Source organism: Zalophus californianus, chromosome 1 (genome assembly GCF_009762305.2).
Source record: "Zalophus californianus isolate mZalCal1 chromosome 1, mZalCal1.pri.v2, whole genome shotgun sequence".
Taxonomy (NCBI): domain Eukaryota; kingdom Metazoa; phylum Chordata; class Mammalia; order Carnivora; family Otariidae; genus Zalophus; species Zalophus californianus.
In genome coordinates, this window is record NC_045595.1 from 51,142,087 (window position 1) to 51,167,005 (window position 24,919).

The following is a 24,919-nucleotide window of genomic DNA, read 5'->3' on the forward strand; positions in this document are numbered from 1 at the left end:
AGGGGGAGAGGGAGAGGGGAGAAGCAGGCTTCCCGCCAAGAGCAGGGAGCCCAATGCGGGACTCGATCCCAGAACGCTGGGACCAGAACCTGAGCCAAAGACAGACGCTTAATGACTGAGTCACCCAGGCGCCCCAGCCTCTCCTAGTACTCTTAAGAAACTGCTTGCTTGGGGCGCCTGTGGGGCTCAGTCGTTAGCGTCTGCCTTCGGCTCAGGTCCTGGTCCCAGGGTCCTGGGATCGAGTTCCGCATCGAGCTCCACATCGAGCTCCCTGATCAGCGGGGAGCCTGCTTCTCTCTCTCCCTCTCCCTCTCCCGCTGCTTGTGTTCCCTCTCTCCCTATTGTCTCTCTTGCTCAAAGAAATAAATAAAATTAAAAAAAAAAAAAAAAAACTGCTTGCTAAAAATAAGAACAGCTGGTCACTATCTCAGATATGAGCCATTGCTGGTGTGGTGTAATCAGTCCTTATCTTCAATACACAGGTTTACGGAATATCACACTTTACCTGTTTTGGGGGTGTTACTTCTATGTTTTATTCATTTTTGTTTATTGGCTTGTAGAAGAACATATAGAAATGCTGTGTTACAGCTGGGGGTCATGTATATACTTGCATTTAGCTTTGCTATACAGAGAAATTTGCATTCCCAAGAATACAAGAAATTTTATCAACAAATTCATTAAAAAATAATAATTGCTGGATGCCTGGGTACCTCAGTCGGTTAAGCAACTGCCTTCAGTTCAGTTTGTGATCCCAGGGTCCTGGGATCGAGTCCCACATTGGGCTCCCTGATTAGTGGGGAGCCTGCTTCTCCCTCTCCCTCTACCCCTCCTCCCTGCTCATGGTCTCTCTCTCTCTCTCAAATAAATAAATAAAATTTAAAATAATAATTGCTCACAGTGTTTTTTTCTTTAGAAAAACTTTAAGACATTTTTAATAGCCATAAGTGTATAATTGTAAAACCTAAACATTACTCAGAAAATCTATCAATCGATGAATTATATTAAGCTCTTTAGCCATCTTTTGCCAAAAAAAAAAGCTGTCTTTATCACAACCACATACCATTATAGGCAGACCGCTTGCACCCATTTTTATGGTAAACGAGGGTAAACTCCACTCAGCTGATATTTCTGGGATTTGCTGTAAAATAATTCTGTAGAAGATGAGAGGTTACAGATCAGGTAAGGTTAGCCATCAGTTTGATTGTTTAAAGCTGGGTAAGGTTTATAAGTGCATTATGGGGTTTTCCTTGCTTTTGTATTTGTTTGAAATTTTTTAGAGTAAAGGGTTTTTTTTAAGGATACAAAAAATAACATCAGGATAAGTAGTCTGAACATTTTGAGGGAGAAGAAATAGATTAACAGGTAATTAACAAAGAAGGTCTTAATTCCATTCAGGCAAAGGAGTTTGAACTAACCCATTGGGTATTAGGGAGCCATTGTAGATTTCTAATTATGGAATGATAATGATTAAAGTTATGCTCTAAAAGGGTTAAAGTCATGAAAGAATGAAGAGTAAATTGGAGAGTTGAGAGCTCAGAGGTAGTGAGATCAGTTCATTGCTATAATGCAACCTTGAAATCATAAGGAGGTGAGTAATGTTGGTGAATGAATGGATAAAAGACAGTCTATAAAACATTTCAAAGGAAGAAGAATAGCTCTGCATCCAGGCTCTCAGTCAGGTGCTAGAGCAAGCACAGTAAAAAGGAGAGGGGTTGCTTGTTTGTTTGCCTCGTTTGTGTAGGGCTTAGATTTGGACCATATGGGTGTCTTGAATTTGTAGGCACTGTAAAAATTTAGTGTTTTGGCTTTATCTTTTCGTAAATCAGTATCGACAAACCTCTTAACAGTTTTAAAGTTTTTTCTCCTTCCAAGTGTCATTAAAAATGAAGGGCATCCTATTTTATACTTTGAGGCAGGACTGCTAGGAAGAGTTTTTTGGTTTTGTTTTTAAGTTTATTTATTTAGGTAATCTACACCCAGTGTGGGGTTTGAACTCACAACCCTGAGATCAAGAGTCACATGCTCCTCTGACTGACCCAGCCAGGCACCCCTAGAACAGAGTTTTTGATAACTTCTTTGAAACCAAAGAACCCAAATCTTCCTAGATTACTTGAATTTTGTCCCATCAGAACCCTACAAATGCTAGCTAGGTTATAGGTCGTTAGCATAGTTTAGTTTTTCATTACTGGAAGAAGAAATTTAGATCTTGGTGCATTCTGTTAAAAAAGTTAAAAATTATCTCATGGGACAACCATAAAATACTTTGGTTCTGAAATAGTGCTTTATGTATGTTTTATTTTGAAGATCCCAGCCCAAATTTAGTGAAAAAGCAAATGAGATCTCTTAGTATATAAGAATTTCACAGAACAATAGCACATCCAATCAGTAGTCGTAAAAGTATCAGAATTGTTGAGAATTTGCAGTTGACTTTCATTTTAGGGTTTTCTTTTAGAATGTAGTCTTCTAAATAGAAGACTCTATAAGCAGAGTTAGAATTGAAATTATTTTAAACCTTATGAGAAAATATAGCCAGCCTTCACACACTATGTGGGACTGTGTAAAATGATTTTAACTTTGTGGAGGGTGGTTTGACATCTCTGATACATGCTCATGACATTTCAGTAGTTCCACATCTAGGAATGTATCCTAAGAAAACATTTGTATATGTTAAAGGCATATGTACATGACTGTTCAGTTATATATGTTATGGAAAATTAGCAACAATCTAAACATCCACCTGTACAGGATTGACTTAAATTACAGAAGAGCCATACGATAGATACTGTGCCATCATTTAAGAGGAAGAAAATTTATACATATGCATATAGAAAATGTCCAAAACCTGCTAAATGAACAATGCAGATAAAAGAACTGTAGAGTTATCACTTTTATTTTTGGGTATGTTTGGGAAGTGGAATTATGTGAAAATTTCACTTCTACTTTTTATGCTTTCGTAAAGTTTGCCTATTTTTACAAGTATTTATTATTTCTAATATGTTAAGAATACAGATACAGCTATTGGTTGGGAGGGGAACTCTATTGTGTGTATCAGAAATGTTAAGCTTTAAATTCCTTTACTGTTAATATACGTAGCTACCTGGTCTGCCTACTAATCCTGACACATGTATGGTCAGGTTCTATTTGTCTGTTTTGAGGGTTCTTGCTGCCTATTTTCCTTCATTCTTAATAGAATTTTCCATAAGACCAGTCAGTGATAAGTCTTGTCTAAACAATTCAAGAGATTTCTTCCTTTAAGAGACTCCTCTGTGTCACTGTTAAACTATGGAGTGGTCTGGGGTTTTTTTTTTTTTTTTTTTTTAAGAGGAGGGTGTTGTTTTCTCTTCAGAATGACTCAATTATAGAGGCACACTTTAGGTAGGATTTTTTTTCCCTTCATGGTTGTGAAAATGCAATACTTGGCACATAGGCAAGCCTAAAGAGTTTGCAAATTGCCTACCCTCTCCTGCTTTGGATAAGAGAAACATCTTAAAATAGTACTTAACATAGTTTTTATATATAGTAGTTACTCACTTCATGTTTGTTGAAGGAAGGGAAGGGAGGGAGGGAGGGAAGGAAGGAAGGAAGGAAGGAAAGGAAGGAAGGAAGGAAGGAAGGAAGGAAGGAAGAAAAAACTGGCAAACCTAGATAATATAAATCCCAAGAGAGCCAGGAATTTTAGTCTGGACTTGTGTTTCTAGCATAGCACCAATAATAATTGATGCTTAAGTTTTAAAAATTTGTTTTAATTAAGACATTGCTATCCAAAGTAAATAGTAATTTAATAAATAGAAGCTATACATTAAAATCTTAATATTCTTTCTTTTGAAGGTACCACTTTGTATGTGACTTCTTACAAGTTAATATTTTTGTAGCAGTGTTTTTTCATCAACTTGTAATATTAACTTACAAGTTAATATTTTTGTAGCAGTGTTTTTCATCTATTATTCAAAATAATAGACTGTAAACTTTAAATTCCTAAATTTTTTATGAACTGGAGAAATTTTCCCAAACTACTGAAAGTATAACAGATATTAATGCCTCATAAATGTGCACAACCCACTTCATCTGGAGTAAGGAAGTGTGGTTCCTATTTCAGGGTTTGAAAATGATAAGAGTCTGGACAGAGAAGGCAAACATAAAGGGGTAAGATGTTCTTTTCCTTTCCTTTTTAGTGTGGTGTATGGCTCTAAAGCATACTCTGAGGCTCCTAACACAGTAGGACAGAACCTTCAGAAAGTCTTTAGAATATCTCTTTACAGAGCCCTTGGAAGTTCTTTTGAGGGTGTCATCTTTATTTAATACTTAGAAGCCTAAAATTTTCCTGATTCTTAAGGATAGAAAGAGTCTGTGCATCTTTGGTTAGTTTAGCAGTAAATACCTGTTTATCACTGTTAAATCAGGTGTACATAAAATATTTTTTGTGTGTGAACCTAAAATAATATAAAATCATAGTATCTAGTTTCATTATTTATGATGTGTACTCTTATCCTAACTTTTCCTCCCCTCCAAGAACAACTAAGTATATCTTGGAATCTGTAATACTGCCATTAATGAAATTTTTCATGGGGAAAGAAATTCTTCCTGCGGACTAAAATAGGATTTTTTACAAAAACCGGGTTTTAATTACCTCCTATTCTAGTAAACTTGGAGCTTTTATAGACATCTGTTTATTGTGCCAAGCCCAATAGCCCCTAAAGGGAGTATAAATTTAGGCAGAGGAGCCAAGGGATAAACAAGTGTTGAAGAAGAGGTGAGAGAACAAGAAAACTTTATCTTGACTCTAAATTACCTTAGTCTGAATTTCTTTAGTGTCCATTGTTTACTTCCAGTTTTTCTCTTTTCTTCATCTTTGGCCCTGAACTACTTCTAGATTCTTTGCCTACATTAACTTGCTTCAGATTATAAGCCTAACTTAGAGTTTATACCATCTAATTACACGAACTTTTCACCAGATCTCTGAACACTTAACTCTTAGAGTTCATTTCCTATTTTCCAATAATTCTTCAAATGCTTATCACTTACCTCTGCTACACTGTTTTTTCATGTTTCCCGGCATATCCTCTTCTCACCTTAGTTACAGTAGCAAAATTGAAATACACACTGTTGGAGAATAGTAAAAATAACTTGGCCACATTCATGTTATTAGGTAGCAGCTCCTCTTCACATATATTTAAAGGTTGCAGAGAATCATTTAAACTCTATTTGCTACAAACACTAGTTCACATGCACCTGTGAGTGAGCAGAACAGGTATTATTCTTTCTGTTGTACAGATAAGAAAACTGACTTTGAGACATTGCATGAATTGCCTAAACCAATGCCAGGATTCATAGATATCTGGAACAGAATGAAGGCCATTGAGATTTTACTTTGAGGAATTAAAGATTGTATATAAAAAGATCACCAGATATTTAAGTTGTAGGCTAGAACTCTTATTTCCTACCTCTTAATATAGTACTTTTTCCTAACATACTTTTTCTTTTCTCAAGGCCAAAAGTGATATGTTACAGTGCAGTGGCACTGTTTTTCCTTGATACTTCCGTTTGGGTTGAAGATGAAAGATAAGCATATAAATGGCAGCTGCCACATTAGTTCTTAGACAAGTTGGTCTTGTAGATAAAACGCATTCATTTATTTATTGCATTTTGAACTGCTCTGTGATTTAAAAATTGAGGGTAATAATCATGTTAAAAAAAAACTTTCTAATACTCTTTCCCTATCTCTCCTTTTTACTCATTTGTAAAGTTGTTCAAAAGAAATTGAAGTATAAAAGTATATTTTTTAAGATTTTATTTATTTATTTGACAGAGACACAGCGAGAGAGGACCACAAGCAGGGGGAGTGGGAGAGGGAGAAGCAGGCTTCCCACAGAGCAGGGAGCCCCATGCAGGGCTTGATCCCAGGACCCTGAGATTATGACCTGAGCCACCCAGGCGCCCCAGTATAGAGGTATTTAAGAATAGCAGCGCCTGGGTGGCTCAGTCGTTTAGCGTCTGCCTTCGGCTCAGGACATCGTGTCAGGGTCCTGGGATCGAGTCCCACATCGGGCTCGCTGCTCCGCGGGAGGCCTGCTTCTCCCTCTCCCACTCCCCCTGCTTGTGTTCCTGCTCTCGCTGTCTCTGTCAAATAAATAAATAAAATCTTTAAAAAAAAAAAATAAGAATAGCGGCGCCTGGGTGGCTCATTCACTTGAGCGTCTCTTGGTTTTGGCTCAGGTCATGATCTCAAGGGTTGTGAAATCAAGCCCCAAGTTGGCTTTGTGTTCATCGGGGAGTCTGCCTGAAATTCCCTCTCCCCCTCTCCCTGTTCTATCCCCACTGCTCCCATGAGTGCGTGCATTCTTTCTCAAATAAATAAATCTTTTTTTAAAAAAAATATTTAAGAAGAAACCCAACTTACATGTGTAACAAAATTTTGAATGATCAGTAGGTTCAGAAATTGAATCTTAATTAATGGCTATTTTATCTTAACCCTTTTTGAAAACTTTTCTAAAATTCTTTTCCTCCTCTTAACTGACTTAAATTTATTCACTTACGAGCCTACTGTAGATCTTTTATTACTTTAGAGTTATTCTGTCCATCTGTTCATTTTCATTATTTAATAGTTTAAAAATAGGGATAGTAGATTGGGCTGAATATATTGATTTCAGGAGACATCTTAGATGCTTGTGTTTTTAGTGAATCACAGTTTCAGAGTTACTGCTTTTGAAAGGAAGAAATTTGGTTGATTATAGCTTATGGCTAGTTGGAATTTAGAAAACTAAGAGTTGTATGCAGGGTCTTTTATTTAGTAAATGAGGAGGTAAAATCCTAATAATTTTATAGCAGTACTGTATATACAATTTAATACTAAAACCAGACCTAGGAGATGAGGAATCTAGGGAGGATTTTTAAATTGAGGATATTTTTAATTTAGATTCCAAAAACAGTAAGTTGTTGCTAGTAGGATGAAAATAATCATTAACCCTCTTAAAAGATCTGAAGTAATATTGTTGCTCTTGAGAAAATTAAGTATTGCAAGCTGTTACATTATTCAGCCTACTGTTTATGTCCACCTAAACAACAAGAGATTTTTTCTCTTTCTCTAATAACTTGCCTATCTTTAACATATTGAGTCACATAACTTCAAAAATAACTATAAAATATACTTTCCTGGCCCTGAACTAGTGAATGTGCATGTTTGTCCTTACTTTGAAATCTCATAATTGGGTCCTAGATTCCAGAGTGATTTTCATACATAGGGAAGCCACTACTACTTTTCAAAATGTTTTCTAATGAGAGTGAGGAAAATAAGTGTAAAATTTCAACCTTGTTGTTAATACCTTGCTTTTAATACCTTGTTGTTAATATGCTTATTCATAAAAGTAGAAATGTTCTCAATGTTTTATTTCAAATTTAGTTATGGGTGATTGATATTGAAAAACCAAACAAAAGGGACATTTTGGGAAGATGGCTTGTTCATATATATTTAAATGTGTATTCACTTACATGTTTTGTCAGAAGCCAAAATTGAGGAAGAGATTTGGCTTTTGGGGGGTTTGTGAAGAGAGTTGATCAGAGATTGCTCCTTGGCTGAGTTGCTGTCTGCATAGGCTGTTAACAATTGTTTCTCTGGCAGCAGATCTTGTTCATCAGGATTGCATCATTTCTGGGAGAATGGCCAAGGTCCACAGCCTCAGTACAAAGACTGTCTGAAGCATATGAGGCCTGTTCTCTTCTTTCTAAAGCGGCACTCCTCTTCCTGTCAGTCCTCTTCACAGGATTACTGAAGCCGACTTGTTCTGAATTTCTTTCATTGGATTGGCTGTTTATTGGACTCTTGTCTCCCAGCTGCTTCCGGCTCACCTGGCTGATGCAATTTCTTTTTCTGAAATCTGTGTTGGAATTGTTCTTAAAACACTTTTTGTCTGTCTGCTCTGAGAGTGACCAAATAGGTCACACGGGTCTTGTGCTTTCAGCAAGTCATATAGAGAAGAGACTGTCAGAATGACACATACAGAAACTATTGACCATTTCTGAACCCAGTTAAAAAGATGGGTAATTATAGAACATTTTTGTCATGTTCTGTTTAACAGCCTTTTCTCCAGAAACTGTGTGTGCATGTAAATGGTGACTTCTCAAAAGAGTACTCAGTACTGGGAGACTACTGGCTGGTTCTGCTTCTGAATCCCAAGAACTTACTAGTGTTCTGTGGATTCTGATGAATAGTTCTGGAAAAACAAATTGGTATGAATTTGAATTGATATTAAATTGAAATTCTGATGTATTCATTTCCCCTACTGAACATTCATATATTTAGTTCTCTTCCTCCTGTCATTTCTTACCGTCTTTCTTACTTGTTGCTAAGGGCGTCTGCTTCTTCAAAACTTGTTTTTTTTTCTTCCTTTTATTGTTACCTTCATACCTTTTATTTTTATAATAATTCTGTATGCTCTTTCAAAATTGTTTCTAAAGAATAGTTTAGGGGTGCTTGGGTGGCTCAGTCGGTTAAGTGTCTGAGTTCGGCTCAGGTTAGATCTCAGGGTCCTGGGATTAAGCCCCACATCGGACTCCATGCTCAGTGGGTTGTCTGCTTCTCCCGCTCTCCCTCTGCCCCTCCATCCGCTTGTGCTCTTGCTCTCTCTCTCAAATAAATCTTTTTAAAAAATAGTTTATTTTCCAATTTTTTATAAATTTAGAAATCCACAAAATATTGACAGAAAAGTACATTTCCTCTCTATTGCTTGGTAAGTAGAATCCCAAAAACAGCTCTTTTCACATATATGATATATTAACATTTAGTTATTAATTCCCTCTTCTGGCTAATGTTAAATTTGACTTTTCCCCCACAAAATCACCTATTTTTGTATGCTATTTGGAGGGTAGATAGTTTATTAAGGCTCTGTTTTTCCACATGTTCCATCATGGAGTTGACCACAAGTAGAATTGACTCCCATTTGTCAGTCTTTTTTTTTTAAGTAGAACAAGAGGATAAGTGGGATGAATGTGGGGGGGAGGGGAGAAGTAATATGATTTTATACTTTAATAGGTGATGGTAGGTTTTTGTCTGACTGGAAAGTAAACTTGATATTTGGTTAAAAGAAAAGCCTCTGCATTTGGGAGTGGGTCAGTGGAGAAGCACCTCCTAGAAGAGATAAGAAGTCCCTTGGGAAATGGGAGAGAATGCTCATTTGAAGAGAAGAATATTACCCAGTGACATAATATTTTCCACTTCTTAAGTCTAATAATAATTTCCTTTTCCATTCTTTATTTAGGTTCTGGCTTTATAGGAAAATAGGGTATCATGGTTAAAGGACAGAAATAAAGTACTAAATGAAACATAGGATGGTTAACAAGGCAGTGTGTAGAAATGAAATAAATTACTGTGTAAAAAATTCTGTATAATTCAGGGTGCCTGGGTGGCATTAAGCATTCATCTCTTGATTTTGATTCAGGTCATGATCTCAGGGTCATAAGATTGAACCCCACATCGCATTGGGCTCCATGTTGAGCATGGAGCCTTTTTAAGATTGTCTCTCTCCCTCTGCCCCACCCCCGCCCCTTCTACCCCCACTCATGCACACGCATGTTTGCTCACTCTTCCTCTGTCTTTCCCCTAAAAAAGAAAATATTCTGTATAATTCTGTTCTTCGCGTCCATCGTTGTTATTTCTTTCTGTACTAATCTGTGTCTCAACTTTTTCTAGGTCTTCAGAGCTACTGGCAGATAATTTTGGGGGACTTCATATTTGGAGGTCTATAAAAAGGTGATGAGTCTAGTAAATCCTTTACATTTGTTTTAATTTTTATATTGTAATGAATGCTAAAATCATATGTTGAGATAATGGTGATCATAATACATTCAGCAAACATTCTTAAACACTTTCTGTGTGCCAGACACCATTCTGAACACTGGAACTACAAAAACACAAAAATCGTGTCCTCACAGAGTTTATATTACGGTAGAAAGAGACAGAAAATTGAATAAGTAAAAGATATCTTGAAATTGTTCTACCTAGAGACAGAGTTAACTTCTCACTCTAGGACACCTCTCCAAACTATGAGATAAGTTAATAAATTCTGTACTACTAAGCTTGGTAAACTACTAAGAGTCTGTTGTCTTGGCTTATAAGACTAGAATAATTGTAATAAAATATTGCATATAGATGATTAAGTCTTCAGTTAATATTTTAATAGCCACATTTTGCAGTTTTATTTAGGGAAGGAACGATTCTCAGGGTTATATGAGAAATTTGATTTTGTTAACAGTTTTTAGTTTTAAGAAGCCTAATAATTTGAAAGCTTTATTTATGTATTTATTTATTTTCAAGATTTTATTTAAATTCTAGTTCACAGATAGTGTAGTATTAGTTTCAGAGGTAGAATTTAGTGATTTTTCAGTTGCATGTAACACCCAGTGCTCATTACATCAAGTGCCCTTCTTAATGCCCATCACTTAATGTAAAAGCATTATTTAGAAGATGGCCATGCTAATCTATAATGATTGTCTTCATCAGAAGAGAGGAAGAGTCTTGTAAAACTAGACAAAAGGAAGATGGAGGAATTCATGAAAGAGAAATTCATAGCTAAGTAGTTAATGTTTCTTGTATTTATCAAGTCTCCAAATTAGCTAGGTTGAGATTTCAGTAAGGAATGTGTTAATCATTTATTCACTCATTAAGGAAATATTATCTAATAATTTTCCCATTTTTTCCTTTTAGTATATCTTTTAAAAATTACTCTCAGAAAAATAACTTGGCAGCTTAAGTTTATAAGTTGTCTTTCTTCTAGAGGTCTTTTTTTTTATGGGCATAGAATAGTAATGGCTATGACAGAAGCTTTTTAATGGAGTTGAATAACTTTTTTTATCCTTTAGTGAAAATATAACATGTGATTGAGATTCCTGTATTGGTTAAGGGGAGGTATGATCATTATCAGACTCTGTTCTGATTATCAAGCCAGGCAACTTCTGGGATTTTTGGTTTTCGTTTTTTCTTTTTAGTTCAAGTTATAGAGTGATAATAAAATTAGAGTAGTTGTAACCAACAACCCCCAATATTTAACTATTTTTTTGACCTTATTTGATAAGTATTCTCTCCTATTATTTGTAGATTTTACTTCAATTTCTCAGAGGCTTGGAGGATGTACTGCCTAAATCTGTTTAGATACATTGTTAGGGAAAGGAAATGTTTTATGTGTCAGGTGGGCCCAAAGAGTTATATTAGTCACTTCTCTTTTGTAAGCTGTGAGGAAACAATAGGAAAATTTGCTTTTTTTATTTCAGTCCCAAGTCTAGCAATATGTCGCCTCCAGTTGTAGGAACCAGTGTCTTGCTTCACCCAGGTTTGGAGAGTCCTAGATCTTGATGAGATCCAGCTCTAGAGTGTAGGTGCCAGAGAGGACTGCTTAGTTTATAGCTGTTTCTAGTATTCTAAAATAACACAAAAGAGTAATATTATCTTTATGTGTTCTTAAAAATCTTGGCCTGATGCACTGTTCACAGTTGGTTTTTTTATCCACATTAATTTGCTTTATGTATCAAATTATGATTTAGGCATCTTATATGGTCATTTAAAATTTGCACTAATTCTCTGGATTGACTTTGTATCACATACTTTTCATTTCATTAAATTTCTCTAAGTAACTGATTTTTCTTTTGTCTTATTTATCTTAAGATGATTCAGCAAATCAATCATGACTCTTTTTGTAGTCTTTTTGCAAAATTCTTTATTAATCTGGGTCTTTAACATTCACACTGACTTTCTTCCCTCCCACATAAAATGCTTCTGGTTTCATTCTTTCAATAGTTTAATACAAAACCACTAATATAAAATTGTACAGAGTTTACTTTTTTCCCCTCTGCACCATACCCTCAAATCTCTTAATATACTCTTTTTTTTTCTTTTTTCAGAGAGAGAGAGAGAGAGAGAGAGAGAGAAGGGGGTGGTTGGAGGAGAGGGAGAGAGAGAATCTTAAGCAGCCTCCACGCTGAGCGTGGAGCCCAACGCAGGGCTCAATTTCACAACCTGAGATCATGACCTGAGCCGAAATCAAAAGTCAGATGTTTAACCGACTGAGCTCCCAGGCACCCCTCAAAGATTTTTTATTTTTTTAAGATTTTATTTATTTGTCAGAGAGAGAAAGCACAAGTAGGCAGAGTGGCAGGGAGAGGGAGAAGCAGACTCCCTGATGCGGGACTCGATCCCAGGACCCTGGGATCATGACCTGAGCCGAAAGCAGATGCTTAGCAACTGAGCCACCCAGGTGTCCCTCAAAGATTTTATTTCTAAGTAATCTCTGTACTCAAGTTGGGACTTGACCTTACAGCCCCGAGATCAAGAGTCACATGCTTTAATGAGTGAGCCAGGCACCCCACTCTCTTAATGTACTTTTGGTTTTTTACACGTTAGTAGTTTGTGAGTCTTTTTGTTCCCAAATTCCACTGGTTGTGGTCAGCAACTCAAGGTATCCTCTCTGGTTTTCCATAGAAAATTTTCTAACCTTTATTATGAAACTACTCTTTATAGTTTGTTTTTATTTATACCTATCAGTGGATGTTACCTCACAAATATAGTTAAGACAATTGCATCTTCTCCCAAAATTACAGTTAAAATAAAAATGGTTTCAAAGAGGGAAAAGAGTTTTATCACGAACAGCTATGTCCAGTGAAATATAAACACATCTCTTTTATCATCATATTTAATCTGGAAGAAATAACATTGTTGTTTGCTGGTAAAACTGCATTTATTTGTGGCCAAGGGGAAAAAAGTTTAAATGAAGATCTTTTTTTTTTAAGAGAGTAGCGTGCTCCACCAACTGAGCCAGCCAGGAGCCTCTAAATGAAGAACTTTAATTATTAAAGAATTTAGTTAAACTTTGATATTTCTATTTGCCATCCTATACATTAAAGCTTACTATGTGAGTTCTGGGCTGCTAGAAATTTTGTTTGACGAGCAGTTTGTAGAATGCTAGAAATGTACTTGCTAGCGAGCTAGGCAGACTATACTTCCCCCGTTAGCTAAAAAGAAAAAAACAAATAGAAATGAAAAGTAAGCATAACTTTTGCTACCTCACTTTGTAGAACATTAATGCAGTACACAATAAAATAGGACACTGTGTAGATCCTTTCCTATACTTGTTTTATATTTATCCCTTAAAAGACTTACTTTAAAAATGGAAAAATAGGGGGGGCGCCTAGGTGGCTCAGTCGTTAAGCGTCTGGGATCGAGCCCCGCATCAGGCTCCCTGCTCCACGGGAAGCCTGCTTCTCCCTCTCCCCCTCCCCCTGTTTGTGTTCCCTCTCTCGCTGTGTCTCTCTCTGTCAAATAAATAAAATCTTTAAAAAAAAAAATGGAAAAATAGGGGCGCCTGGGTGGCTCACTTGATGGAGCATCTGACTCTTGGTTTTGGCTCAGGTTGTGATCTCAGGGTCGTAAGATCAAGCCCCATGTTGGGCTCCGTGCTCAGCAGGGAGTCTGCTTAGGATTCTCACCCTCACCCTCTGCCCCTTCCCCGTTCATGCTCATGTGCTTTCTCACTCTAATATATAAATCTTCTTTTTACAAATAAATAAAAATGGGAAAATATTCAGTAGCATTTAGGGTAAATGTAAAGAACTATCTGGTTATTAGTTATTTTCCTTTTGTGTGGCAGGATTCCTCATGTCCATAACATGTTGGTTAAGGCTGTGCAGCTCACCCCCACTCTCAGAGTGGCCAGTCTCCATTAATTGGACCCCGTGATTTCCACTCTGTGCTGTATTGGACGTCATGAGCATTGCAATCCCTCTGGGAGTCACCACACCAGATACATCCTACTCAGATATGGCTGCTGGATCAGAGTAAGTGCTACTTTCTGGGTAGTAGGTGCGTTACCAGTTTGTGTGGAAATAACTTCTTATGGGCATCTAATAATAAGTATGCAGTATTTTCTAAATCCAAGCCTAGCCCACTGTAAATGACATTAGACCTTTCCCTTTTTGCCCATAGAAGCTGGAGGAAAAAAAGAGTTAGAAAGGGAAGGAAAAGAATTGGTGGGGGGGGGGGGTTCTTAATAAATAATGTAATTGAATTGAATTTGCACAGTAGTGATTACATTTTCATTTGTTTTGATGGGTGGGAAAGATTGAAATAAAGTAGGTGTCACTACGTGCTTCTCTAGAGTTAATGATTATTCTGAGGATGGAGATAAGGAGGAGTTCTCTCCAACTGATTTTCCTTGAAGGCCTCTTCCTATGTACTTCTCACTGTTCTGGAGTAAAGGGGCTAAAACTTGATTTGGGCAGGTTACTTAGAACTTCTCATATTTGGGGTAGAAAACATTGAAAGCAGTGTCATCTGTTTTTATAAAATATTCATTGCCTAGAAAGAGGACCTTCAAAATCAGTGGTACCAAACTTTTTTTTCAGCTAAGAGCAGCTTTAGGAATTCAGAGTTTGTCGAAAAGCCCAATCCCTAAAATAGACTCAATTCTTGAAGAATTTAAATACCAAATGGCAATGAAGGTAGGCCTTCAGTATAAAACTTTATATATTATTCACAGTTTAAAAAATTTTAGCCTTTTGTATCCCTTCTCTTTTAAGTTGTCCAAGATCCCCCTGCTCACAGATTCCCCCTCTTGTCCTTTTACCTCCCTTGTACCCAATCTTCCTTGCTTACAGAAAGGAAGTGGAAGCCCCCTACCTTTCAAGACGAAGTGGCACTACACCAGGATGTGAAAGTCCAGCGAAAGAGACCCAAGGGGCCTAGGGGGCAGCACACCCCCAGAAGCCAAGTCTATTCCAGGCAGTACCAGGGATTAGGGTCTGGGCTGGAAAAATCCTGGTGTTTTGAATATGTTCAGGTCCAGTTCAGACTCTTGATCCCACAGCCACTTCTTGAGTGAGGTGGGTGTTGCTCTAATTCCCCTGTTTCTCTTGCCATTTTCATAGTCCCTGGGGATTCTTCCCCCTTCAGCAAAGCAAAGCAACTGTACCAGAGCTCTGGGTTCAACTGCATCCCTGATTAATAGTGGTTTTCTTCCTTAAAACTGAGAATGTAGTAAAGAGCATGTATATTTTCTTCACAAAGCCACCTAGGATTACTTAACTATCTATTGTCTTCCTTAGAGAGGAAGACTTAAAATGAAGCTACCCCAAGAAGCAGTATACTATATTCTGGGGTAGTTAAGAACTGAAAGTTTTTGGCCGTATTCCCATATAAAAAGGAAGATGGAGGGTGGGGGATGGGAAGGGTGGAATTGTGTTCCTTCCAGGGCTTTTTTTCCTGTTTTATTTTTATTTATTCTTTTTTGCATGCCTGAGAGATTCAGTTATGCCGGTAGCTGAGACTTCCAAGTTTCTAACTATTTCCCAAGTACTTAAAAAATCTTCCTGCATTAGGAACTATAATTGTATAGTGTTAACAAAATTTTATAAAGTCAACCACTACCTCTTACATGGATTGACTAACAAACTACACAGGTAGAGAGCATTAACATTTGTGAGAAATTTCAACAGAGAGATTAAATCAATGACTTTGGGACTAGTAGAGAAAAAAACCTAAAGCAATTATTCTTAAAACTGGTGTTTTTCCCAGAGTGCAGAGATCACCACCCATAAATGCTGCTAGGGAGTCCAGAAGTATTTGCAGACTTTTGGCCTAAAAATTTGACTGTGATGTTTCTATTTCCTGAAACATTCCATCTGTAATTTCTTGACAGATTTCTGATACTGTTATATAGTTATTCCTTTAGTATTTCTACAAAGCAGGAGAATGTCGGCAATTAGCTTATGTACCATTCTGTTACATTTTAGATGATATTGTTTCACCATGCATATTTCACTGTCATGCATATTCTGTTCTGGGCACTCTAAAATTAAACTTGGTATGAAGAGCAACATACTCAACTTGAGTAAAAGACCTAGACCTTATCTCATGGGATTTTAAATCTGATAACAACAGTAGGCATTATGCATTTTTTATGTATTTGTAGGAGAACCTCTAGATAAAACAGTAAAAACAAGGATTTTTCTGAATTTACAGTTCTGCTGTAAATGAATTTCATTTTCCAAGAGGTTAGCATTATAGCAGCAGGTTACATGTTGTATTTAGAACACAATTGATGCAATATCTGTTGTAAGCATGGCTTCTGTGTATGTGCCCAACTGTCATAGTAGTTCAAACATAGGCTATAATTACATTTGCATAAAATGGTTGGCTAATAAGGAAGTGCAATCCTAACACTTCAGATTTTTAATCCATATTTTGAAATATAGATAAGAGCTGATATATATGTCAAGAAATAACCTAGGAAATTGTATAGTTATCTGTCAACATGTAACTATTTAATTAATAGCCAGCATGGAAATTGCAGTTTCCTCATCAAAAGATATGAGCTTAAATTTTAATATTTGGCACGCATAGCAATATATTAAATGCTGTGCTTTAGTAGAAAGTATTGTCCAGTGGGATGGCCTTTTAACCTCCACAAAATACATTTTATTTTTATTCCCTAGACTTGCACATGAAGTGCATATGTTCATATTTACCCAGTTGGAGATGGGTAAGATACAACCAACATAGCTCCATCTCCATGGCCATCTTTTATTTCATGCCACTTTCCTTTTTCCCGTCCAGAAAAATTCCATTTCTAATAAACAGCTGCCATGTTTCACCCCATGTGTTCAATGGTACAAAATCTCTTATATAAAATACGTACAGCTTTTTTGGAATACTTGTTTATCTAGTGAATTAACGATGTTGAAAGTTATTACTTTCTCTTAACTGTCCATCATAGAAACTAAAGTCTGCCTTCATTTTATTAATGCTTGTTTGCCTTCAGTTTCATTTAGGAAACCCCACCTGTTTCCTAATACTCAGAGCTGATTGCCTCTCAGTGAGCCATGTCAGATCATCTTTTCTCAAGAATACTGACCTGCATTCTTGATGTACCCCCACCCCAGATCCCATCTTGCAGACACTCTTAAAGAATAAAATGCATGCACTTCACTAACAGAATACTTTCCTATGTCTAAAGTTCTTCTTCACCTAGAAATTACCTTTGCTGTTATTAATAAGATCCCTTCTCAGTTTTGGAGCATATAACTGGGTGAGTTGGATATATCTCAGAATTTTCTTTATCCCTCACTTCTCAGCTGACATTGCACCACATTGAACTGCACACTTTATTCCTGCCAAGTACTGTGTATTGTATACTTGCAAGCAGGAAAAACGTATGTTCATTAAAACAAACTGTGCATTATTTGATTCCCTAAAAGACCCTTTGATCTCCAAGGCTGAGTTATATGTGTCCTTGGAGTTTCCAATTTGTGAATCTCTGTTCTAGTTAATTTAAATGACAGATAATCCATTATTGAGTTCAGCAAAGTCATACGATTGCATTCCTTAATTATCTTTCAAAATTCCCTGAAACTTAACCAGGTAACATTCAGAGTTAAAAGTTCTTTTTTCCCCAAAACTTATAGTTTGTCCTTTGTTACCTATGCCTTTTCATTATGAAGTAAAGGCTTAAAATTAAATTTCTAAATTTGAACACATTGATAATGTTTTTATATTAACAAATTATACTTGAACAGTTTGCTTTCCACTCAGTGAGGGTATGAAAAGATATTAAACTAGGCTTCTCAATAAGCCTGGTTACTTAAATTTTCATATCATTTTCTTTAAAGATAGAATGTTATCCTGGTTTTCCAAACCAGTTAGGCACAGTGGAAAGACCACAGGATTTGGAGTTAGACATTGTTTCAAATTCTGGCTCTGTCAGCATGTGACCTTGGTGACGTCACGTAATCTCACCACCACAACTTCTGTAAAAATGGGGTGCTATTTACCATGTTTACTAGTTGCAGAGTAAATGAATTAATGTATATAAAAGCACCTAGAAAATAATGGGCGATTCAGAATGGTAGCCACAACTCCTCTTATTATTTGTCAGTAAACAATAACCTCTGAGTACAGTTTTGATTATTTTGAAGTTCTGTGGTATTACCATGCAGCTGTTAAGTAATTGTGTCCTTGATATGCTTGCATGTCATTGGTGGATGAGAAATTATTACTCTAATATTTGAAAGGTGTTTGGGGGTTCATCAAGATGAGAGGTATGATAAATATAAGATGCCGTTGTTTTTACCTGTACTTTCTTCAGGGTATCCTGTCTTGGTAGTGAATGGAAGAGGGCCTGGTCCCTGGGGCAGTGCAGAAGGCACTTTCATCATCTCACTCACTGCAAATGTCATGTGAGGTTTCATGGAAGTATTAAGAGATCCAATTAAGAAGAATAGTTCTGAGTCTAAACCAGCCCAGAGTGGCTTCTCTAGGGGAAACTCCCTGCTCAGCTGGTACGTTTGTGTTTGTCATTAGGGACACCTTGTATTCCAGGTGCCTGCCTTGAGACATCTGCCTGTACTGGCTTCATGTTACACACAAGTCCACATTTAATAACACTCCTGTTATTTATAGGCTTAGTTATGTTAATCAGATTGTTTCACTGAGTTCCTTCTCTTATTCTAGTGGCTGGTGGTTGTGGAAAAGAGGAGGGGTTAGCATGGGAAGTTAAAGTCTTAGTTTAAGGGAGGATTAGGTGTTATGCTATCATGCGTTGCTTTTCGCCTTTGTGCAGCCCTGAATCTGTGGAGGCTAGTCCAGCAGTTAATGAGAAGAGCGTGTATTCCACTCATAATTATGGGACCACTCAGAGACATGGGTGTCGAGGACTGCCTTATGCTGTGAGTATGCATTTGTTTCTCTCCAGAGCAGTGATCTTCCTGGAGTGTAATCCATTCTTATACATTGTGACTTTCTTGAAATGTTTATATGCAGCATGACGAAGTTGCCCCTTTTGCACTTCCCTGCCTCCAGCGGACGTCTAGCCCTGCATCATTGTTCTTGTTTTTATGTCCCAGTTGACCTTGGCATTTTGTTTTATCACTTTCCTGGTTGAAGCCAAAAAACAAAGGGTACTACTTTCTTCTTTCTTTCCATATGTACCATACTTTAGGGGAGAGAGGGGCCAGTGTTTGGACACTGTTGATTTAAAAAATCTTATTTTCAGGATCATAATTACGGAGCCCCTCCTCCTCCGACACCTCCTGCTTCTCCCCCTGTCCAGACGATCATCCCTCGTTCTGACCTGAATGGCCTGCCGTCGCCCGTAGAGGAACGCTGTGGAGACAGCCCGAACTCTGAAGGAGAGACTGTTCCTACCTGGTGTCCTTGTGGTCTTTCTCAGGATGGCTTCCTTCTCAACTGTGACAAGTGCAGGTAAGATCATGCTCCATCTCAATTCAAGCCTGGGTTGCTGGGATTAGGGTTTCTTATTAGTAGGGAAAAGCTCAAAGTATTCTTTCTTGTGTTTGTTAATGTAGATGATTCCTTAGTGCTCCTTGGCTCGAATTCTCTGCACTAGGTGAGAATTGCTGACAACAAGGAATGAGAGATTGATGTTAAAGCTATTGAATTTGATATGAAATTTAATGTCCTGGAAACATTTGGTAGGTGGGAGGAAGGGGGTAGTATATGCAGAGACACTTCTCCCATGTGTGCGACGATGTGCTGCATGCTGTTGGAAGGACTACTTTAAGTTTATTTTCCCTCTTTAGGGGAATGAGCAGGGGGAAGGTTATTAGACTTCATCGGCGGAAGCAGGACAACATATCAGGTGAGCCAAAAATGGGTTGGGCCCATGTTTTGAAAGATAAATATTTTGTGATTTAAATAATCATCTCAAGAACTCCTGTAAGTCCCCATGGTCCCTAGCTTTTCATGGAAAGAGAAAGCAGTTCTCTCAAAACCACTGTGTAATTCTCTTGTTCTGAATTAATGTCTCCAGAAACGTTTTAGCCCCAGAGCAATCAAAATATTCCTTATGAGCACACATACCAAATAACACAGATCCATTTTCTCTGTTAACACATTGAGGTGATGGAGCTTGGGGACTCAGTACAAGGGGAAAATATATACGATGTAGAACAGAGTTTCTATGCTTGATGCCAGTGATAGAGAAAGAACCTTGTTTTCATAAGAAAGGTGGGTATTTATGTTCTACAGATGACAGAGTTAATCGAAGTTATGGCTTCCCGAATATGGAAAAGGAATAAAGATATATAAGCTGCTTTTAATGAACTTTTGACACTGTTTGTACAACGTGTGAACTATGAAATAACTTTTTTTCAGGTGGGGATAGCAGTGCAACAGAAAGCTGGGATGAGGAGCTTTCTCCTTCCACTGTGTTGTACACAGCAACACAGCACACACCTACAAGCATCACCCTAACTGTTAGAAGAACCAAACCCAAGAAGCGGAAGAAGAGTCCAGAAAAGGGTCGTGCAGCAGCAAAGACGAAGAAAATCAAGGTATGGAGGGTAAAAGTATCTTAAATAGAAATATGTCTGAAATAGCCCAAATTTTGGAACAAGAAGGCACCAAAATTCTTTTAAGAAGTTTGATCCAGATGTTTGAAGGGCCACTTTTGCTCTGCTTGCAAAAATCGGCTAATCTGTGTTGTGAACATGTAGACCAACCTCTCTTCTGCCACTCCATACCATCACAACTGGCACAAAGTTTCTTCTACTCCAAACCCCATCCCAGGTATGAAATCCCAGCCCCACCTGACCAAGCCCGTATGTGCTGCAGCCTCCAGTCTAGGCTTCCACTGTCCTTCATTATCTCCCCACCTCCTCAGTCCCAAGGCATAGTCTGAAATTCTTGTACTGGTACATGCCCACCTCATGTCATTGGGTTGATTGTTTTTTCCTTGTTTCAAAAAAGTTAGGAAACATCTCTTGAATGATCTAGGCTTCCTCAGTATTGTGGTCACTTTCCTGTATTCTCAACTAAAAAGTCTCCAGGAGAAACCTCTTCTGTTTTGTGTTCTTTCTTCCCCATCATGGCAACTTTGTTGCTCCTAGGTGACTTGTCTACCCCTTGTTAAGGGGATTGGTCTTTGTTTTCTTCTTAATTTCAAAACTGGTAAATCTGCAACCTTATGAAATGTTTTTATTTACTTTTTCTTCTAGTGTCAGGGGTGCATATAGGATTTAAGTGATGCATGCTCTTCCCTGTTAATTACCTAGATTCACCATGGAAAGTTAGCATTAGTCTCAAAGTTCACTGGCCTTGAGCTACCCCTATTCTTGGATAATAGCGTGGGGGATTCCATTGTATTTGTTACCTAGGGAAAAGGGGACAGACTAAAACACTAGTTCTTGCCTTAGTTTTAGTCTCAGATAGGTATAACTGTCATTCTTGGTACCAAGTTTTGTTTTGTTCTACTTGTTTTCCTCTTTGGGATAGGCATTTCGAGAGGGATCCCGGAAGTCCTTGCGGATGAAGGTAAGGGGTATTCTTCCCTGATGCTGTGTTTTACTTCACTGTGATCTTGCATTTTGGTCAGCTTCTTTCCTGACATTGATGGTCTGGGAATCTTGGACTCTGCTTTTTGTTAGTTTGTAATTGTTGCCATTCAGTTTTCATAGAGCCTTTCTCCAAAGTAGGTTTTCTTGGCCATTTTCTGAAATATTTTCCCTTTCTGTAATCAGCCTTCATTTACTGGTTTTTCATTAGCTGCTTTTCTGGGGGGCGGGGGGAATGAAGGGGGGGTAAGTGACATTTACCAAACAAAATGGGGCTGATGTGTTCTGTCCTTCTAATTGGCCTCAACCTCAGGACTGAGGTTTTTCTAGTGATACAGGATCTCTTGTGCACCCACCCTAGCACCATGTGGGCTTTAATCACCAGTTGGAAGGATAAATTTCATCAGTTATGAAACTAGTATTATCGATAGGAATTACTCTTACTGGAATTACTTAGTTTTGAATTGTTTTTTTCCTGGAACATCTGTTTGGTATAGAAAATTCAAATGATGCTAGTGTTTTTCTTTTCTTCAGTTATCACAAGATAAGGGCTTATAAGGTGATACTGGATAGTGGTTGGAGAATTGAGAAATTACGTGCAATGGTTTAAAAGGACTTTTAGGTACTGGGTGATAAAGAACAGTTTGCCCAAAGGAGATTTGATTATACTGTCTGGTATCTTCCTTTACCTTTGTATATGTAGGAGGACAGCATAGCTCCCAATTCATTACTTACAGCTTCAAAACATTTACTTAGAATTAAGGTCTAATTTAATTCTGTAAGAATTCCTATCCCTAAATGTGTAAATGATAAGAAGCAGGATCTTTGCTGTTGATAGATGGCATAAACATTAAAATCTTTTAGTAAGGAAATGCTTTATTAAGGTTAATATACATGAGTATATATGGAACACCAATATAACTGATGTTACCAAAGATCATAGGTGACACTTCATCTAAAATTTGAAGGTCTCACCTAGCATATACCTATAAACAGGCTTGTACATATCTGTAAAAGCGATGGGAGAGGACTCAGAGCCCAAGAGCATCAGAGTCCTGGGATGTCTTGGAACACAGCCTAATTGTTATTTTTTTGCTAAATCTCTCTCCTGTAAGAGGTTACATTTGCCTTAACTGCCCCCTCTATTTTTGTCTCATTTGCTTAGAGGGGACCTTAAATAGACTTATGGGGCAGACATAGCCCCGATCCCAGCTATTAAGCCTTTTTCTCTTCTATCAGCTAACTGTTATAACTTGCCTCCAAATGTTCGAAACCTTTTGAAAGCTCTTGACTGGCTGCCCCTGAAAACTACTTACAAACCCTTCTACATGTAAATATTGCTTGCATTTTCAAGATGTTAACAGTTCCATAAGCATCCTAAAATTTAAGTAATAAAAAAATACTGTCGGTTTATTTTGATTCTTATATCAGAATCTAAGTTGGGTTACAAATTTGTACTCAGAATTATTAGTAAGAGCATCACCAAAGATGTGGTTGAGAGCCATAACAATGGGAAGTATTTATCATTTAGATTTCTAATCCCAAAGTCAAAAGCTTGCCTACTGGAAACTACTCTTAGCCACTAGATGCCAATAACACATAACACCCAGGTGTGGTAATCAAATGTTATTTTGTTACCAGATATTACCAAATGTCTCCTGGGGACAAAAATCGCCTCTGCTTGAGAACCATGCTCTAAAATGCACTGAGTTGGGGTCTCAAGTACCCAGAAGAATGGAATAGCAGAGTAGTTAGTCAGAGTTGTATTAGTGAACAACAGCTAGTAATGTGACAGTGGCTTCCAGTATACATTAAGTGTAGTAAGTCATTGGTTTAGTGATCACTACTGAATGCTTAAACCTGGGAATACTGTTCGGGCACCCCTAATCCCCAGTCTGATAAGCACCCCTACAATCTCAGGTTTTGAACTTCTCTTTTGTTTAGCTGCTCCTGATAACCTCAAGCAGGTGATACTGTGTTCTCAGTGTGTTGGCCCCAGATGTTTCTTAGATCCTTTTGTTTATTGTTCATTCTTTTGGACTCCGGTGAGAAGGGCAGAAAACAAAGGCATTAATTTTTTCCTTTTATTTCCCTGTTCTTTGGGGAAAGGATGGTAGACAACAGTCAATCACAAACAGTGACACAAAAGTGAAAGAAAGCAGTTGTTAAAATAGACATAAATGTTTTCTGTGTCATTCATGGAAAGTATATTTAATTTTCTTATGCCTGTATTTGCAACTTGAGTATGGACGTGGATTTGCAAGTAGCTTTGGTACTATGGTATCTTTTCCTTCTAGTCATCACTAGTATAACATCATCACTGTCGGTGTTGGTTTTATTTTCTGATGACACTTTAAGTCTTTGAGACCATGGAGGAGAACATGTGTCAGACTTAAACTGTGTCTCTGTATCTCAAACATAAAAACTGTCTGTTTAGATAACATTTATGAGATATAATAATCTTTTCTCAATATTGTCACCATACAGGGCGGTGGTTTTCCTAAAGAAGTATAGCAAAGTACCTCCCAGCATTTCCTACACTCTGTCTATGCACTCCCCTGCCCCCACCTCACCTCTTCAGAGTGCAGCTGTTTAAACTGTCAGAAATAGAGTGCTAGAAAGATACACTCCAAAATGATGACTTTGTCTCTGGGAAACGAGATTACAGGTTATTTATTTAGGTCGCATGTATTTTTAGAATGAACATGTATTAATTGTATAATGAAAATAACAAGTCACACAAAAAAATTCTCCTGGAGAGTATTGAAATAATATCAACTTAGGCTGGTGCACAGATACTCAATAAGTATTGAAATTTAAACTGTAATCTTTTGAGGTATCTCTCTTGTTTGTTTTTATCAAGATTTTCTTATTGAACTTGATGTCATTTTTCTGATAAGAACAAAATTTATTTCTGTGATTTAAAAATGGTCATAAAATCACAGTGATGGGATAGGACTATGATCCAGATTAATTTCTCACTTTATTAATGAGGAAACTAAGCTTGTCTAAGAAGTTGTTCAAGGCCTCACATCTCATTGGTAATGAAACCATGATTAGAAGTCAGATCCCCTGACTCCCAGGCCATTACTCTTTTATGCCACACCAGCTGCCAAGTGAAAATAAATTTTCTCTGGAAATTCAGCCTGTTCTCCCTCCCATTTTTATGCATGGATTCTCCTAACCTACCTGACCTTTGTTCTCTACAGAATTCTCCTTCTGAAGCACAGAATTTAGATGAGAATACAACTGAGGGATGGGAAAATCGGATAAGACTATGGACTGATCAGTATGAAGAAGCTTTCACTAATCAGTACAGTGCAGATGTACAGAACGCCCTTGAACAACATCTACATTCTAGCAAGGAATTTGTGGGCAAACCTGCTATTTTAGACACTATTAATAAGACTGAATTGGCCTGTAATAATACAGTTATTGGTTCCCAAATGCAGGTAAGGATCAAAGGGTAAAAGACTCCCTATAAGTAGTTGAGACTTGTCTGAACCCAGGAAGAGGGCATATAATGGGATTATCATTTCTTTCAAATGTATGAGCTCCTTAGAATAACAAATTAGCCAGCTGTTGAGCATCTTTA

General features: G+C 37.4%; 1 protein-coding gene across 12 annotated transcripts in view; it reads left to right on the forward strand.

The window, feature by feature from the left end:
- Positions 1-24,919, forward strand: part of SETD5 (SET domain containing 5) — a 79,208-nt gene that overhangs the window by 21,424 nt on the left and 32,865 nt on the right. Inside the window, exons 2-11 of one of the 12 annotated variants that reach the window (XM_027583174.2) lie at positions 9,683-9,742; positions 13,629-13,815; positions 14,635-14,859; positions 18,120-18,312; positions 18,594-18,699; positions 19,026-19,234; positions 19,573-19,631; positions 20,147-20,325; positions 21,266-21,304; positions 24,534-24,776. In XM_027583174.2, coding sequence (XP_027438975.1) covers positions 18,221-18,312; positions 18,594-18,699; positions 19,026-19,234; positions 19,573-19,631; positions 20,147-20,325; positions 21,266-21,304; positions 24,534-24,776 — 927 coding nt within the window. In that variant the 5' untranslated portion in view covers positions 9,683-9,742; positions 13,629-13,815; positions 14,635-14,859; positions 18,120-18,220. Of the gene's footprint in view, positions 1-9,682; positions 9,743-13,628; positions 13,816-14,634; positions 14,860-18,119; positions 18,313-18,593; positions 18,700-19,025; positions 19,235-19,338; positions 19,380-19,572; positions 19,632-20,146; positions 20,326-21,265; positions 21,305-24,533; positions 24,777-24,919 lie in introns of those variants that run through there. The other 11 variants (XM_027583179.2, XM_027583176.2, XM_027583175.2 and 8 more) reach the window with 11 other exon arrangements.